Raw genomic sequence first — 19297 nt, forward strand, 5'->3', positions numbered from 1 at the left:
AATTTATGTTAACTGTACACTGAAAGTTTATGTTAACTGTACACTGAAAATTTATGTTAACTGTACACTGAAAGTTAATATTAACTGTACACTTAAAGTTTATGTTAACTGTACACTGATAATTTATGTTAACTGTACACTGAAAGTTTATGTTAACTGTACACTGAACGTTTATGTTAACTGTACACTGAAAGTTTATGTTAACTGTATACTGAAAGTTTATGTTAACTGTACACTGAAAGTTTATGTTAACTGTACACTGAAAATTTATGTTAACTGCACACTGAAAGTTTATGTTAACCATACACTTAAAGTTTATGTTAACTGTACCCTGAAAGTTTATGTTAACTGTACACTGAAAATTTATGTTAACTGCACACTGAAAGTTTATGTTAACCATACACTTAAAGTTTATGTTAACTGTACACTGAAAGTTTATGTTAACTGTACAGTGAAAGTTTATGCTAACTGTACACTGAAAGTTTATGTTAACTGTACACTGAAAGTTTATGTTAACTGTACACTGAACGTTTATGTTAACTGTACACTGAAAGTTTATGTTAACTGTACACTGAAAATTTATGTTAACTGCACACTGAAAGTTTATGTTAACCATACACTTAAAGTTTATGTTAACTGTACACTGAAAGTTTATGTTAACTGTACAGTGAAAGTTTATGCTAACTGTACACTGAAAGTTTATGTTAACTGTACACTGAAAGTTTATGTTAACTGTACACTGAACGTTTATGTTAACTGTACACTGAAAGTTTATGTTAACTGTACACTGAAAGTTTATGTTAACTGTACACTGAAAGTTTATGTTAACTGTACACTGAAAGTTTATGTTAACTGCACACTGAAAGTTTATGTTAACCATACACTGAAAGTTTATGTTAACTGTACACTGAAAGTTTATGTTATAACTGTACACTGAAAGTTTATGTTAACTGTACACTGAAAGTTTATGTTAACTGTACACTGAACGTTTATGTTAACTGTACACTGAAAGTTGATATTAACTGTACACTGAAAGTTTATGTTAACTGTACCCTGAAAGTTTATGTTAACTGTACACTGAAAGTTTATGTTATCTGTACACTGAAAATTTATGTTAACTGTACACTGAAAGTTTATGCTAACTGTACACTGAAAGTTTATGCTAACTGTACACTGAAAGTTTATGTTAACTGTACACTGAAAGTTTATGTTAACTGTACACTGAAAGTTTATGTTAACTGTACACTGAAAATTTATGTTAACTGTACACTGAAAGTTTATGTTAACTGTACACTGAAAGTTTATGTTAACTGTATAGTACATGCTTTACTGGTCAGTATCCATTGGCTAATCTCTCATGGGTGTTGTTGTAGAATTTCCACGGTGTCCTATTGGCTGGGAACAATATAACACCACATGTTACTACCTATCGGACATCAAACTGCCAATGTGGAACTGGCTGACCTGGGCCCAGGCAGAGTCTGCCTGTAGATCTATGGATGCATACCTGCTTCAGGTTTTCAACAGGGAGGAACTTGACTTTGTTTCCAAGATGCTTGATGTAAATTGTTGGCAGAATTTCTGGACTGGAGGGAATGATCAGTTGATTGTAAGTAAATCTGGCCTTATCTGTCTAGCTACATTTCAGATTGAATTTTGCAATTGAATTATCAATCTGTTGATCAGGCAAGTCTTATATTTTATTCATAACTTCAAGGATAAAATGAAAATGACTGATTGAACACTCTTTACCGTCCTAGTATTGGTAAAGAGTGTTTTGTTGAGAGACTGTACATTACAACAGGAGGAGCAGTGAAATTAGCCACTTTTTATTGTTTTTTTTTTGTTTAACTTTAACTCATCTGGTCCCCAGGAGTGCTTGCTTGATCCAGTGATCTATCCCAATGCTGTGATGTTAAGTTGAATGTGGGGGAGGGGCAGTAATATTGCTCTTTTGATTATATCTGTACACTTTTAAGCCCACATCATCAGATGGTCGGCTGTTCAAATCACCATATGTCCGTGGCCTGTCATCAGTCTGTCATCCATCATCGGCTGTCCACCTCCTGTACATCCGTAAACAATCTTTGTAATTGCTATTTCTGAGAAGTACTGGGGGATTTTTCTCACACTTCATAGACAGGTTCCACTAGGTCCCATTGTTGTGCACATTTGATTAAGTGTCTAATTGTGAAACTAAATGGCTGACGGGCAGCCATCTCTTGAATTATGACAATTGTCACTATTTCTTGAAAAATACATATATATATATATATAGATGTTCTTATATAATTTAGAGTTCACACTGGGGTAAAAAAATCAAGGTCTCTATCACATTAATCTTGGAAGGGGATTCCCTATCACATAGAACTTGGAAGGGGATTCCCTATCACATAGAACTTGGAAGGGGATTCCCTATCACATAGATCTTGGAAGGGGATTCCCTATCACATAGAACTTGGAAGGGGATTCCCTATCACATAGAACTTGGAAGGGGATTCCCTATCACATAGAACTAGGAAGGGGATTCCCTGTCACATAGAACTAAGAAGGGGATTCCCTATCACATAGAACTAAGAAGGGGATTCCCTATCACATCAATCTTGAAAGGAGATTCCCTATCACAAAAACTTAGAATGGATTCCCTTTCAAAAATATCCTGGAAGGTGATTCCCTATAGATTCTAAAAACAAACAACAAATATGTAACTAAATTGTCTGAAGAACTGGAAAAAAATTTAATACAATTCCATTTAAATCCACTATAGACCGTATAAAGCTCAAATGGTTCCAATACAGAATAATTCACAGAATAATTTGTACAAATAAATATTTACAAATTATTAACCTAAAAGACTCAACTATGTACTTTTTGTAGCTGTCATATAGAAACAATTACACACTTGTTTCGGAAATGCATAATGGTTAAAAACTTCTGGGATGTTTTTAAGCTTTAGCTGTAAATATTAACTAGAAATATACAACTACAAACTGTTGATGTAATATCAGGTAAGTTACACACGGAACACTCTACTTCCATTAGCCAAGTTTCATATTTATAAACAAAGACTTAGAAATTGTCTCTCTAATATAAATGACTTCAATACAAATTGGACATTTACTTAAACATAGAACAAATAATAGACAAAAACAGTATGGAATATGATAATAAATGGTCCATTTGAAATAGAAACCATATACTTGTGTGTATACAATATATACAATGTAGTCCTTTGAGTGAATGTGAGAGTAAAAGTTGTATAAAATGTTGTAACTACAAGAGAGAGAGAGAAAAAAAAGAATCCTTTTTATCCATTACTTGACATTTACATACCACATATATTTAATGGATACCTTCATGTGATAGATTTGATCATTTGCAGTAATATACATGTATATAGGGTATAAGTCAAAAGGAGATCAATCTCCACAATATTAATCTTCTATAATAATCATTCTTGAAAGTGTATTGTATTATAATAATAATTGCTGATGTTTCTCTTGCTTGTTTATTCATATCAAAAAGTCATCTTTCTATAACATACTATTGCAGTATCCTCAGCTTAAACCAACAATTGTCTACTGTATCATAACTTCTCAGCACTGTATGTATTTTAACTTACAATCTAATACTTCTTGGAATACATTTATACTTTGCCATATTTGACACTGTTTTGTGTTCTATAAAGAAAACTATCATTTGTTGCTGTAAAATTGATGCTTTTGTATTCTACAAATGTAACGCCATATAAGGATGAATAAAAAAGATATCAAAACTGAAAAAATAATTTTCTTATTTTACAGTCATCAGTTTTTTCCTGGTCTACCAATAAATATGCCGAGATAAATTACCTACCATTTCCCAGCCAGGCAGATGGCTTATGGCCAGAACCTTATGATGATTTGCCTACTTGTCTAGCCCTCCAAAGTATTTTTAATGATACTGATCTTTCTACATCATTTCTTGTTGAAGAAAATTGTGGAAACTATAACAGATACCTATGCTTCAAAAAACGTAAGTACACAAAACTTTAATGTATCTCATTTTATAATCTTGATTGTAATGCATAATGAATAGCATTGTTAACATATATACCCAATACTACTCTGTTGTTGACAGTAATTCCCAATACTACGCTGTTGTTGACAGTTATACCCAATACTACTCTGTTGTTGACAGTTATACCCAATACTACTCTGTTGTTGACAGTTATACCCAATACTACTCTGTTGTTGACAGTTATTCCCAATACTACTCTGTTGTTGACAGTAATTCCCAATACTATTCTGTTGTTGACAGTTATACCCAATACTACTCTGTTGTTGACAGTTATTCCCAATACTACTCTGTTGTTGACAGTTATACCCAATACTACTCTGTTGTTGACAGTAGTTATACCCAATACTACTCTGTTGTTGACAGTTATACCCAATACTACTCTGTTGTTGTCAGTAGTTATACCCTATACTACTCTGTTGTTGACAGTTATACCCAATACTACTCTGTTGTTGACAGTTATACCCAATACTACTCTGTTGTTGACAGTTATACCCAATACTACTCTGTTGTTGACAGTTATACCCAATACTACTCTGTTGTTGACGGTTATACCCAATACTACTCTGTTGTTGACAGTTATACCCAATACTACTCTGTTGTTGACAGTCATACCCAATACTACTGTTGTTGACAGTTATACCCAATACTACTCTGTTGTTGTCAGTAGTTATACCCTATACTACTCTGTTGTTGACAGTTATACCCAATACTACTCTGTTGTTGACAGTTATACCCAATACTACTCTGTTGTTGAAAGTTATACCCAATACTTCTCTGTTGTTGACAGTTATACCCAATACTACTCTGTTGTTGACAGTTATACCAAATACTACTCTGTTGTTGACAGTTATACCCAATACTACTCTGTTGTTGACAGTTATACCCAATACTACTCTGTTGTTGACAGTTATACCCAATACTTCTCTGTTGTTGACAGTTATACCCAATACTACTCTGTTGTTGACAGTTATACCCAATACTACTCTGTTGTTGACAGTCATACCCAATACTACTGTTGTTGACAGTTATACCCAATACTACTGTTGTTGACAGTTATACCCAATACTACTCTGTTGTTGACAGTCATACCCAATACTACTGTTGTTGACAGTTATTACCAATACTACTGTTGTTGACAGTTATACCCAATACTACTGTTGTTGACAGTTATACCCAATACTACTCTGTTGTTGTCAGTTATACCCAATACTACTCTGTTGTTGACAGTCATACCCAATACTACTGTTGTTGACAGTTATTACCAATACTACTGTTGTTGACAGTCATACCCAATACTACTCTGTTGTTGACAGTCATACCCAATACTACTCTGTTGTTGACAGTCATACCCAATACTACTCTGTTGTTGACAGTCATACCCAATACTACTCTGTTGTTGACAGTTATACCAAATACTACTCTGTTGTTGACAGTTATACCCAATACTACTCTGTTGTTGACAGTTATACCCAATACTTCTCTGTTGTTGACAGTTATACCCAATACTGCTCTGTTGTTGTCAGTAGTTATACCCAATACTGCTCTGTTGTTGACAGTTATACCCAATACTGCTCTGTTGTTGTCAGTAGTTATACCCTATACTAATCTATTAACAGTACTTCCTGTTGGGTCCTACAACTGTTCTCAGTATGGCCAGTATTCCTGTGCGATCAACTCTCACTGCCCTGATGAAAAATGTGTCTGTGAAGAAGGGTTCTTCCAGATTGGATCAGATGGTGACATGTCTACTACCTGTGAACCAAGTATGTATGATTTGGTTATGAGTAATTTAACTCCTTTATAGTAATCACTTTGTCTGTTTGTCTTTCATATACTTAGACTTTTACTTTCAAAACACTTCTCCTCCTTAACCCCAAAGCGGATTACTACCTTTGGTGTGAAACATCATTGGGGGAGGGTGATCATATTTTATATCAATGAGGCTGGTCCGATCTCTAGAGACAGAGGGATGGAGCCCAAAATGGGGAACATTGCTGAAATTTTGCTTTAAAACCCTACTCCTCCTGAACCCTTGGGTGGATTACATTCAAATTAGGTGTGGAACATCATTGAGGGAGGACAATAATATTTTTTATAAATAAGGCTGTTGTGGCCTCAAGAGACAGAAGGGCAGGGCCCAAAATGGGGAACTTTGCAAAAGAATTTGCTTTAAAATGCTACTCCTCCTTAACCCTTTGTTGGATTACAACCAAATATGGTGTGAAATATCATAAGGAGACGGCAATCATAATTTATTAAAATGAGGCTTGTGGGATCCCTGGGGACAGAGAAGCGAGGCCCCAAATGGGGAACTTTGCCAAAATTTAGCTTTTAAATGCTACTCCTCTTTATAGTCCGGCAGAATGGTGCATATATCAGTAGAATTGTGGGTTTTGTAGTAAAAGCATGAAACTTTGCATATAGGTAGGGCATCATGACTTGAATAAATTCAGATATGGGGCCAAGCTATTTTTTCCAAGATGGCCGCCAAAATCAAGATGGCTGCCAAATTCAATATGGCTGCCATATATATCTGGTAAATTTAAGATTTTGTCCAATCTATGCATACCTTTTACTTTTCTGACTACTAAATGAACAGAAATTAACAAACTTATTTCTTTATCAAACAATCATGTTAACAAGATAGCCACCAAATCCAAGATGGCCACCAAATTCAAGATGGCTGCCATATACATGCCGAATGTTGAGTTTCATAAAGGGTATACAGATTTTGACCTTTTTTTGTGAAACTCTTAGGTGTAATTAACAGAAAATTTGTAATGAAATAATCATGCTTACATTAAATCATATGGTATTTTAGGTATTATATAAGTGAAATATCATATACTAGGCACTATTTAAATCTTTAAAAAGAATTCATCAAATCAAAGTTAGACTGGAAAACATTAACACTTTTTCACAAAAACCCATTGTCCAAAAATCACATGGTAAAATGCCACGCTGAAGTTTACTTTTCATGGTCACATTCACCATCACACTTGCATAATGCAGTGCACTTGAGGTTGTTCCTTGCACATTTACAATGTCCTCTGCAGCCCCTGTCTGGGTTACATGCACATCGAATTAACTGGTGACAGGACTTCGATGCTTCAGGAAGTGTGGTCCATACAGGTTCCCATTCATGATCACGGTTTCTTGTCCATCCCCACTCACTAGGGCAGGGTAGGTCAGGCGAAGGTTTTAATGCTTGTCCCCAAACATATCCTGCTTGGTACACAGCTCTCTTTGTATGCTCCATCAGAGCTGCAGATGTTGGAGGCAAAACTTCCATTGTCCTGGCTTTCTTCGTAAATAAATCCTTGCGTGCTTCATTGATACACTGGCAGTTACTTGTGCGGTCATACATGAGGATAACAAACCGTTCGAGTACCTGTATGTTATCAGCTATTGCATGCTCTCCTGGTGTGTCGCTTAATGCTAAAAATGTTGATGTTGCCTCGTCAAACGCATTCCATATGTCCCATGCAGTTTTCTTTCCACAACCCAGCAGGAATGATGTTTGGTCACAACCTGTGAATGCATGGAAAACTGGTAATGCTGCTGATTTCTCCGGGCCCAATGATGAAGCTATCTGGTGTACTGGAATGTATCTGTAGTGTTTTCCTACCCCAAATGCTATCCAAAATTGCGTCAATTGTGGCATCTTTTGACACAAAGCAATGGCTATTGCTACTATATCAGTGTCAACAGTCCTCAAGAGCAGTCGTGTGTATCCTGCATGAACACAATCCGCTGCATGAAGCATCAAGCGGGTATCAGCTTCCTCTTGTGTGCAGGGAGAGAGCATTGTATTGTTATACTCAGATGAGGACAACACATCTTCGTCACATGAAGTGATGATTATTTTATCACCATAGGATTTTTCAACTGACCGGTGAGCGAGGTATCGAAATAGCTCAGTTTTGTTGTCATCAATTCGAAGAAATGCCTCCCAATTGTTTGGTACCTTCGCTGAAGCTTCAACACGCCGTCTCACTCCTTTCCCTCTTTTACTCCTAGTACTCGATTTCAGACTATCATTGAGATACTTGTCCCACACGATGTCAATCCTATCTACACCGTCAAGTTGCTCTTGCATGTACTTCAAAAACACATCTCGTGAATATTCTTGAAATGTTGTTGCTACCCCAGGTTTTAGGATATTCACAATTGCAGCTCCATCGAACAACTTGGCATCAACATTTGGAAAGGTGTCATTTGATTTTCCATGCTTTTCAAGGCATGTGAGCAATGATGATTTAGAGCCTGACCGAATTGTACCATACTGGGATAACGCAGGGGGATAAGCCTGGTTTTCATGACAGAAGAATTCGTCGAGATCACATCCGCGTACCTGGCAGGAAACATATAGTTGTGAGAAAAGAGAGCAACTTTTCTTAAGAGAATTGATGTGTAGTTTGCTTTTATTAACATCTCGAGGTGGCGGGCATTTTAGTAATGCCAGTTTGTTTCTTTTTAAACAGGCAAAGATAGGTTCCGATTTTTGGATCAACCTCTTTTCTACAAACTCATCAAATTGTTCTTTTCCGAGCCTCTCAATGTTGCGCACCGTCGATACAACTTCTGCGTCTGCGATGTTTCTGCTATTCAGGATAACTAAGTCAGAACTTACTTCAAAAAATGGGTTTCCCATTCTGCTCATTACATTCACGAGTGATGCCACTTGCTTTCGAAATGTGGTTTGAGCAAATTTTGTTTGTTCATGATGACTAACAGATTCCAGATCCTGTGACCGCTGAGTCAATTCCTGTGACCTCTCAAATTCTTGTATAATTCTTGCAATCTCTGGTCCTGATACCATCCATCGTAGCAGTTCCGATGTGTTTTCCGTAAGACCTACAGCACCACCATCACTTTTTACACATTTGTTGTTCTGTTCATGGGCCTGATCTAGTGCAATCGAGGAGAAGGCTTTCTGAGTTTTGCGTACGACAAACTTGCCGTCTTGGAATTCCCTTTCGATTGCTGGGTGCTTGATCGACAAAGACACCATGTCGCGAATATGGACGGGAAGCCATCGTGCATAATTGATGTGGTTCAGAGCAAAAAACCAAGGAGTGATTTTCATCAAAGCATCCTTGTATAACATAAAGTTTCCTGTACGTAAGGATTCAACAAATATCAGGATATACAACTCAAGCGCAAGGGTTATTTCCCAGTAATGAAATGTTGGGCTCTCAGAACTGCGCTTCACTCTCCAGGTTTCGAAGTCAAGATGACCCTCATCATTTTCTAGTTTGTACTCCATATATGCATTTTGCATCAGTATGTAAAGGCTACTTGCTGTTACCTGATGAGCATGACGTGTCCTGGACATGTGTGATGCCTTTAAGAATGATTCTGCAGTGCCAGCAGATGCTATCTCTGCTTCAACCAAAGCCTCAGTCCAGCCACTGTCCTCGAGCCAGTCTCCGATTGTCTTCAGAGCAGCCATCTCTATATGGAGGCCTCCAAACATGACCACAATTTTGTCTTCTCCGTGTGTGAGAGGGTAATTCCATTGGATTTTCTTGGCTAGAGTGAATAGAGGTTGGTCAAATGCTATAACAGGGGTTTGACCTGGGTTCAAAAATTCAACGTTTTTCTGTACAACACTCATTGCATGCTTAATCATAGCAGGTGATTTTGACGTCTCCTCAAAGAGGGGTAACAATGCCGATAGGTCAGAGTTTTTCCGATTTATTGGCTGATATGTGCTTGCTCGGAATGCAGCCCATGATATATTTGTATCACCAACCTCATTCTCATCCAGAATAACCTCCATCACACGATTCAGCCAACTGTAAACAACAAAACATATTATGAACGAAAATTCCAAACTCTAGGATTTTTCCACTCCCCCTCCCACCTTGAAAATACTGACTAGGATATTATGTACAAGTAAATTGTTATAAGATATATATCAGAAGTTCTATATTGAAAAGTAAGATTAAAGTTAATCAATATCACGGGTTGTGTGTATTACCTTCTTACCTGTATTGTCCTCGGATAGCGCCAGGTATCGAGTTGCCATCAGATGTTACAGAACCCTGACGTTCCGGTATTGAAGGCTCAGAATCCCGGAGAACAACAGGAGGAATACTGCTATAAGCATCTGGGAGGGGATGTATAGTTTTTCTGCTCTGTGTGTCTGATATCACAATAACGTTTCTTGCTTGTCCCTCCAAGTCTGGTGACATATGTTGAAAGAGAGAAATGCCAGATCCATGTAAAGATCCATGAGCTGTGTTAGAAGATGGATTATGGTCAATGTTGTCAACTGCCCCAGTAGTGAACAGGTCTTTACGTAGCTTAGGAGGACACACAACGTCTTCTTCTTCAAATCTATCACACACAGCATTCCCAATGTCTGTTGACAGAGCAAGAGTTCTGTCGTATGAAATTGAAATGCCCATTTTAAAAAGCATTTCAATTAGCCCCCTTTTTCGTGTTTCTGCATGTAGTTTCAAACCAAGATACACTGGTAACGGTGGCTCTCTTTCTGTTGAATGGAAGTTGGCAGTTGACCCAGCACGACGACGAATTGAAAGGTTGAAAAGCAAAAGTTGTGCTATAGTGAGAGAAGCTTGTGATCTGTTTCTCATCTGGTTTTTTATGTTTGAACCTTCAAGAATCATTGAAACTAATGTCACTATGGACTGTGGCACCGATTTTTCTTGGCAGTTCTCTTGAAATTCCCTTTGAATGACTTTTTCTCTGATTTCATAACATCTCTTCGTATAATGTTAGCTGCCTTTGATAAGATTATGGCCTCTTCATCAAAATTATTCCAGCATGCTATTTGAAGCACATCTCCAATATCAGTGTTGAAACACAGCAACACCTCTCGGCCGTGCTTGTGAGCCTGCATTGATGGAAAGTGATCTAAAATTCGTTTCTTTAGGTCAGTAGAGTGAATACGGCTTTCCATATTACACCCAAGTTGTTCAAGTCGTGAGGAATATATTGAGGCAAGGTCGGATAACTTAAAAACCGGAGCAAGATCGTTGCTTTCTGCTGAGGCTTCCTCTATAAAAGAAACAAGTTCTGCTAGGGCAATGCCTTGGAGTCTATTTTTTGTCATATCAGTGTTTTTACTGTTGTTGAGTTTTTCAGCTCTTCGATAGAAGGTGGCCAAGCAGTTTAAATGATATGTTGAATCTTGAGCTATCAAATCCCCCGAACTGAGCTTCCCCAGAATCCAGGTATCTTGTAATAAGGCAGCCGCCTGTCTAATGCGCTGGTCAACATTAAATGTTTCGACTTTATGTAAGTTCCCTGTTGATTCATCGCAGAAGAAACACTGTTTGTGTGATTTCTCTGTCGGCTTTGGAGATTCCGGTTTATGTAGTCTCCTCAGTTTCTGTGGGATGTTTTCCTTATCATTGTCATCACTGAATTCTCTTTTTTGCTGTATCCGTTGGAGCTTTGTGCCATTCAGCTGGTCCCTACATTTCTTATGGTATTTCGCACTGTGTATTGTTAAATTTCTTTCTATGCCATGTCCTGCCGCAAGCCTGTCAAAATTTATGTTTTCTGGCAAGGAGTTAAGTTCGTTGAATGCCTTCAAATGTTCTGCTATTGTCTTATATACATACCCAGTTTCAATGTCTTTTCTCTTTAGATTCAAAGGGCATCTTAGCGGCTCTTTTGTTGTTTGCTGACATAAACAGCATTTACCCCAGTCTATTTCCACTAATGATGATTGCTCAACTAATGCTGGAATCTCTCCTGGAAAAGAATCCACAGCTATTACCGATTTCCTTTTATCATTCATGTTTCATTTCCAGATGCTACGGATATACACAGCCCTGAAAAATAATGAAAAAATGCATGAAAAAACTTCAACTTGGTTCGAAGTATAGCGGAACCTTTTAGTAAGATAGATTTTTGCCATGACACCGGAGAGGAGAGCAAAAGTTTTGAGAGAGGGAAATTTAAAGTTTATTCTACGTTTGAAATAAATTTTATGCATTATATATAATATATATGCACCATTTTTATACATTATACATGTAGATGTATTTTCAATCAATATCTGAAGGAATAGCTTTTTAAAATTATATAATTAAAATAAGATACTTCAAATGTACTTGATGGTCAAAGTCTTCTTACTAGAAGCATTTCATTTCCATTTTCATATATTTTTTTCTAGATACAAATACTTTTTGAAAAATATTGGATGATTTGTTTTAAGCATTAACTAAAGAGATTATAGAAAATAACTAGTTTAAATATTTCGTAATAATTACTTACTTCAAATAGATTTTCATTATGAACAGAATCTGGCTCATCATCCATTGTTTTCATCAAAGTGTAGCATGAAAATAATGCCCGGTAATTTCTACCCCTATCTCAAAATTGTTGTTTAACACACTATACTAATTCTTACCTTTATTTTCACTCTTCTTCTTTTCTTCTTCTTCTACTGGTTTATGGACAATATTTTTTAAATCACTCTGATGCAATTTATGTATTATTGTGCAATAGAACTATTTATATGGTGATAACTCCTATGGGAAAACACACTCGATATGTCATATTTGAAATGAAAAGATGATATTTTATACAAAATCGACAACAATAAGTAACAATGTGTACAAACATTTATTATGCATTTTTTTAGACATATACCATACATAACGAAGATGCAATAAGCAATATCTTACAGATTTATGAAAAATGGCGGCCATCTTGGATTTGGCGGCCATCTTGGATTTTTTTCATTGGCCCCATATCCAAAATCAATCAGTATATTACCGCTTACAATCATGCCAAGTTTCATGCTTTTACTGAAAATCCCACAATTATTTCACCATTCTGCTAGACTATTAATGGCATAATTGATTACAACCATATTTAGTATGAAACATCATAGGGGAAGGGCAATCCTAATTGATATAAATGAGGGTTGTCTGACCCATGGGGACAGAGGGGCATGATGCTGCTCCTCCTTTAAGCCAAAACGGATAAAACCAAATTTGATCTCAAACATAACTGGCTGCATATAGACAATTTATGGTAATGATGCTGGATTGAGGGGTGTATCCCTGATGTAAAAGTTTGTCAGACGACTGTTAAGGCCCATGGGCCTCTTGTATTTTTCATGGTCCTCTGCACATATTTTGTTCATATTCACATATGCACATGACTATCATTCAAGTTCCGATCTGCTTGAACTTTGATGATCTGTCTAGGTTAAAGATCAAAGGTTATACTTACTCACTTTTAAGATAAACTAGGCCTCATATTCACACAATGACATGACAATATCAAGATCTACACCTTGTTAGATTTCTGTGGTCATCAGTCAAGGTCAAAGGTTGCACTTGATCGTTTTATATTTGAATATTGCTATTGCAGTTATAATACTGAATGAAAAATTTCATAATAAAAACTTTTGGAAGATAAAATTGAAGACATAAAATTGGCATTATCTGAGTTGAATCTGCATTACATTATGACACATGTATATCTATAAACTAAGTATAGAATGATATCTGGCTTAGCTGAAGTGATTTTAAAAAGATATGTAGAAACTACTGTTCCTTTAGAAAGTGATGGAGATTTCTTGCAAATTGTTAAAGTTTAAGATGTGTCTTTACTTGTAAAAAAAAACAAAAAAGAAAAGATAGGTTGTATAATGCTGTGTGTATCCAAAGGAAGATCAATTTGTAGCATTAATGTTTGATCTGATCTTTCTTCCAGTTGTACCTGTTGGCAGTATTGGATGTGCCATACCGTCATATGGAAACATTGATAATCTGTGTCCAAATTCCTCGGTTTGTGTCAATGGAAAGTGTGAATGTTCATCAGAGACATTCCAAAATGGACCAGATGGAAGCTTTTCCACAGCCTGCATTGACGGTAAAAAGAAATGTCAAACTGATTTGATGGTTGACAGAAGTGATGTTATAATACCAGTTATGGTAGAGCTTCTAAAGAACCAGAAACCCTAGGTCGTGATAGTACTATCGTCCCCAAAACCCAAGGTCATGATAGTACTACCGTCCCTATAACCCTAGGTCATGTTAATACTAAAGTCCCTACAATCCTAGGTCATGATAGTACTAACGTTCCTATAACCCTAGGTCATGTTAGTACTAATGTCCCTGTAACTCTAGGTCATGATAGTACTGACGTCCCTGTAACTCTAGGTCATGATAGTACTAATGTCCCTGTAACTCTAGGTCATGATAGTACTAACGTTCCTATAACCCTAGGTCGTGATAGTACTAACGTCCCTATAACTCTAGGTCGTGATAGTACTAATGTCCCTGTAACTCTAGGTCATGATAGTACTAACGTCCCTATAACCCTAGGTCATGATAGTACTAACGTTCCTATAACTCTAGGTCATGTTAGTACTAATGTCCCTATAACCCTAGGTCATGATAGTACTAACGTCCCTACAATCCTAGGTCATGATAGTACTAACGTTCCTATAACCTTAGGTCATGTTAGTACTAACGTCCCTGTAACTCTAGGTCATGATAGTACTAACGTCCCTATAACTCTAGGTCGTGATAGTACTAACGTCCCTATAACTCTAGGTCATGATAGTACTAACGTCCCTATAACTCTAGGTCGTGTTAGTACTAACGTCCCTATAACTCTAGGTCATGATAGTACTAACGTTCCTATAACCCTAGGTCATGTTAGTACTAACGTCCCTATAACTCTAGGTCGTGATAGTACTAACGTCCCTATAACCCTAGGTCATGATAGTACTAACGTCCCTATAACTCTAGGTCATGATAGTACTAACGTTCCTATAACCCTAGGTCATGATTGTTATAACGTCCCTATAACCCTAGGTCATGATAGTACTAACGTCCCTATAACCCTAGGTCATGATAGTACTAACGTCCCTATAACCTTAGGTCATGTTAGTACTAACGTTCCTATAACCTTAGGTCATGTTAGTACTAACGTCCCTATAACCCTAGGTCATGATAGTACTAACGTCCCTATAACCCTAGGTCATGATAGTACTAACGTCCCTATAACCTTAGGTCATGTTAGTACTAACGTTCCTATAACCTTAGGTCATGATAGTACTAACGTCCCTATAACTCTAGGTCATGATAGTACTAACGTCCCTATAACTCTAGGTCATGATAGTACTAACGTTCCTATAACCCTAGGTCATGTTAGTACTAACGTCCCTGTAACTCTAGGTCATGATAGTACTAACGTTCCTATAACTCTAGGTCGTGTTAGTACTAACGTCCCTGTAACTCTAGGTCATGATAGTACTAACGTTCCTATAACCCTAGGTCATGATTGTTATAACGTCCCTATAACCCTAGGTCATGATAGTACTAACGTCCCTATAACCCTAGGTCATGATAGTACTAACGTCCCTATAACCCTAGGTCATGATAGTACTAACGTCCCTATAACCCTAGGTCATGATAGTACTAACGTCCCTATAACTCTAGGTCGTGATAGTACTAACGTCCCTATAACTCTAGGTCATGATAGTACTAACGTTCCTATAACCCTAGGTCATGTTAGTACTAACGTCCCTGTAACTCTAGGTCATGATAGTACTAACGTCCCTATAACTCTAGGTCGTGATAGTACTAACGTCCCTATAACTCTAGGTCATGATAGTACTAACGTCCCTATAACCCTAGGTCATGATAGTACTAACGTCCCTATAACTCTAGGTCATGATAGTACTAACGTCCCTATAACTCTAGGTCGTGTTAGTACTAACGTCCCTGTAACTCTAGGTCATGTTAGTACTAACGTCCCTATAACCTTAGGTCATGATAGTACTAACGTCCCTATAACTCTAGGTCATGATAGTACTAACGTCCCTATAACTCTAGGTCGTGATAGTACTAACGTCCCTGTAACTCTAGGTCATGTTAGTACTAACGTCCCTATAACTCTAGGTCATGATAGTACTAACGTTCCTATAACCCAAGGTCATGTTAGTACTAACGTCCCTGTAACTCTAGGTCGTGTTAGTACTAACGTCCCTGTAACTCTAGGTCATGATAGTACTAACGTCCCTGTAACTCTAGGTCATGATAGTACTAACGTCCCTATAACTCTAGGTCATGATAGTACTGACGTCCCTATAACTCTAGGTCATGATAGTACTAACGTCCCTATAACTCTAGGTCATGATAGTACTGACGTCCCTATAACTCTAGGTCGTGATAGTACTAACGTCCCTATAACTCTAGGTCATGATAGTACTAACGTCCCTATAACTCTAGGTCATGTTAGTACTAACGTCCCCAAAACCCAAGGTCATGATAGTACTAACGTCCCTATAACTCTAGGTCGTGTTAGTACTAACGTCCCTGTAACTCTAGGTCATGTTAGTACTAACGTCCCTATAACCTTAGGTCATGATAGTACTGACGTCCCTATAACTCTAGGTCGTGATAGTACTAACGTTCCTATAACTCTAGGTCATGTTAGTACTAACGTCCCTGTAACTCTAGGTCATGATAGTACTAACGTTCCTATAACCCTAGGTCATGTTAGTACTAACGTCCCTGTAACTCTAGGTCATGATAGTACTAACGTCCCTATAACTCTAGGTCATGATAGTACTGACGTCCCTATAACTCTAGGTCGTGATAGTACTAACGTCCCTATAACCCTAGGTCGTGATAGTACTACCGTCCCTATAACCCTAGGTCATGATAGTACTAACGTTCCTATAACCCTAGGTCATGTTAGTACTAACGTCCCTGTAACTCTAGGTCATGATAGTACTAACGTCCCTATAACTCTAGGTCATGATAGTACTGACGTCCCTATAACTCTAGGTCGTGATAGTACTAACGTCCCTATAACCCTAGGTCGTGATAGTACTACCGTCCCTATAACCCTAGGTCATGATAGTACTAACGTTCCTATAACCCTAGGTCATGTTAGTACTAACGTCCCTGTAACTCTAGGTCATGATAGTACTAACGTCCCTATAACTCTAGGTCATGATAGTACTGACGTCCCTATAACTCTAGGTCGTGATAGTACTAACGTCCCTATAACTCTAGGTCATGATAGTACTAACGTCCCTATAACTCTAGGTCATGTTAGTACTAACGTCCCTATTATTCTAGGTCATGATAGTACTAATGTCCCTATAACTCTAGGTCGTGTTAGTACTAACGTCCCTATAACTCTAGGTCGTGATAGTACTAACGTCCCTATAACCCTAGGTCATGATAGTACTGACGTCCCTATAACTCTAGGTCGTGATAGTACTAACGTCCCTATAACTCTAGGTCATGATAGTACTACCGTCCCTATAACCCTGGGTTATGATAGTACTGACGTCCTGATAACCCTGGGTCACGTTAGTACTACCGTCCCTATAACCCTGGGTTATGATAGTACTGACGTCCTGATAACCCTGGGTCACGTTAGTACTAACGTCCCTAAAACCCTAGGTCATGATAGTACTAACTTGGTTGAAAGACTGAGGTTGCATAGATCATGCCTAGGGCTAGCTGGATCTGACCGACAAATGTTAAATGTGCACACATATTCATGTTCATGAAGAGCATTTAAATGTGTGACAGTCAAATACCATTTATAGCTCACCTGGTGCAGGTGAGCTGAGCTTATGCCATATGGTGGCGTCCGGCCGGCCGTCTGTCCATCTGTCCACCAAAAATTTCCTTGTGAACAGGATTACTTGAGTAAATATCAACCAAGTTTCATGAAACTTTGTATGTACTGAGATATCATTAAGATCTTGGATTAATTTGAAAATGGGAATTATTTGTTAGTAACTTACAGAGTTATTGCCCTTGGTAATAATATCATTGTCAGACCTTGTTCTCAATAACTGGAGAAAATATCAACCAACTTTGTATGTTGCCTTATATCGACAAGATATCAGACAAGCTTGAAAATGAGAATTATTTGATAGTAACTTACAGAGTTATTGCTCTTTGTAATATTATCAACAATTTTTAGCTCACCTGGCCCGAAGGGCCGGTGAGCTTATGGCATGGCGCAGCGTCCGTCGTCCGTCCGTCAACTTTTCCTTTAAATCGCTACTTGTCCTTAACTACTCAGTGGATTTTGACCAAATTTGGTCTGAAGCATCCTTGGGTGAAGGGGAACCAATTTTGTATAAACGGTGGGTCTGGCCCCCCAGGGGCCTTGGGGCGGGGCCCAATAGGGGAAATATAGCAAATTCTTTAAAATCCTTCTTCTTCTGTAGAAATGAAGGGATTTGATTCATATTTGGTCTGAAGCATCCTTGGGTGAAGGGGAACCAATTATTGTATAAACCGTGGGTCTGGCCCCCAGGGGCCTTAGGGGCGGGGCCCAATAGGGGAAATATAGCAAATTCTTTAAAATCCTTCTTCTACTGTAGAAATGAAGGGATTTGATTCATATTTGGTCTGAAGCATCCTTGGGTGAAGGGGAACCAATTTTGTATAAACCGTGGGTCTGGCCCCCCAGGGGCCTGAGGGGCGGGGCCCAATAGGGGAATATAGCAAATTCTTTGAAATCCTTCTTCTTCTGCAGGAATAAAGGGATTTGATCCATGTTTGGTCTGAAGCATCCTTGGGTGAAGGGGAACCAATTGTGTATAAACGGTGGGTCTGGCCTCCCAGGGGCCTGAGGGGCGGGGCCCAATAGGGGAGATATAGCAAATTCTTTGAAATCCTTCTTCTTCTGTAGGAATAAAGGGGTTTGATCCATATTTGGTCTGAAATATCCTTGAGTGAAGGGGAACCAATTTTATTAGCTCACCTGGTCCGAAGGACCAAGGTGAGCTTATGCCATACCGTCCGTCAACAACTGACTTCTTCTTCATAACCACACATCAGAATTTGACCAAATTTGGTCAGAAGGATTCCTATGGGTAGAGGACTCAGAATTTTACAAATGATGGGGCTGACCCCCTGGGGGCCTCTGGGGCGGGGCCAAAAGGGGTCATTTTTGCGCTATTGAAACCAAGCAATGGCTATCACTCATATTTTCCTGGTAGCATCACTATGGGGTGGGGATTCAAAATTGTACAAATGATGGGGCTGACCCCCCAGGGGCCTGTGGGGCAGGGCCAAATGTGGTCAATCTGGCTATATTGATATAAAAGACTTCTTCTCTGAAACCAAGCAATGGCTATCGCTCATATTTGCCTGGTAGCATCATTATGGGGTGGGGATTCAAAATTGTACAAATGATGGGGCTGACCCCCCAGGGGCCTGAGGGGTGGGGCCGAATGTGGTCAATTTGGCTATAT

The 19297-nt window shown here is 38.2% G+C and overlaps 1 protein-coding gene across 1 annotated transcript in view; it reads left to right on the forward strand.

The window, feature by feature from the left end:
* Positions 1-13887: 13887 nt before the first annotated feature.
* LOC117329298 overlaps positions 13888-19297 on the forward strand; it is a 47479-nt gene continuing 42069 nt past the window's right edge. Inside the window, exon 1 of the mRNA XM_033887220.1 lies at positions 13888-13926. Coding sequence (XP_033743111.1) covers positions 13888-13926 — 39 coding nt within the window. The remainder of the gene's footprint in view (positions 13927-19297) is intronic.

The sequence above is a fragment of the Pecten maximus genome, chromosome 1, assembly GCF_902652985.1.
Source record: "Pecten maximus chromosome 1, xPecMax1.1, whole genome shotgun sequence".
In the NCBI taxonomy this organism is placed as follows: Eukaryota; Metazoa; Mollusca; class Bivalvia; order Pectinida; family Pectinidae; genus Pecten; species Pecten maximus.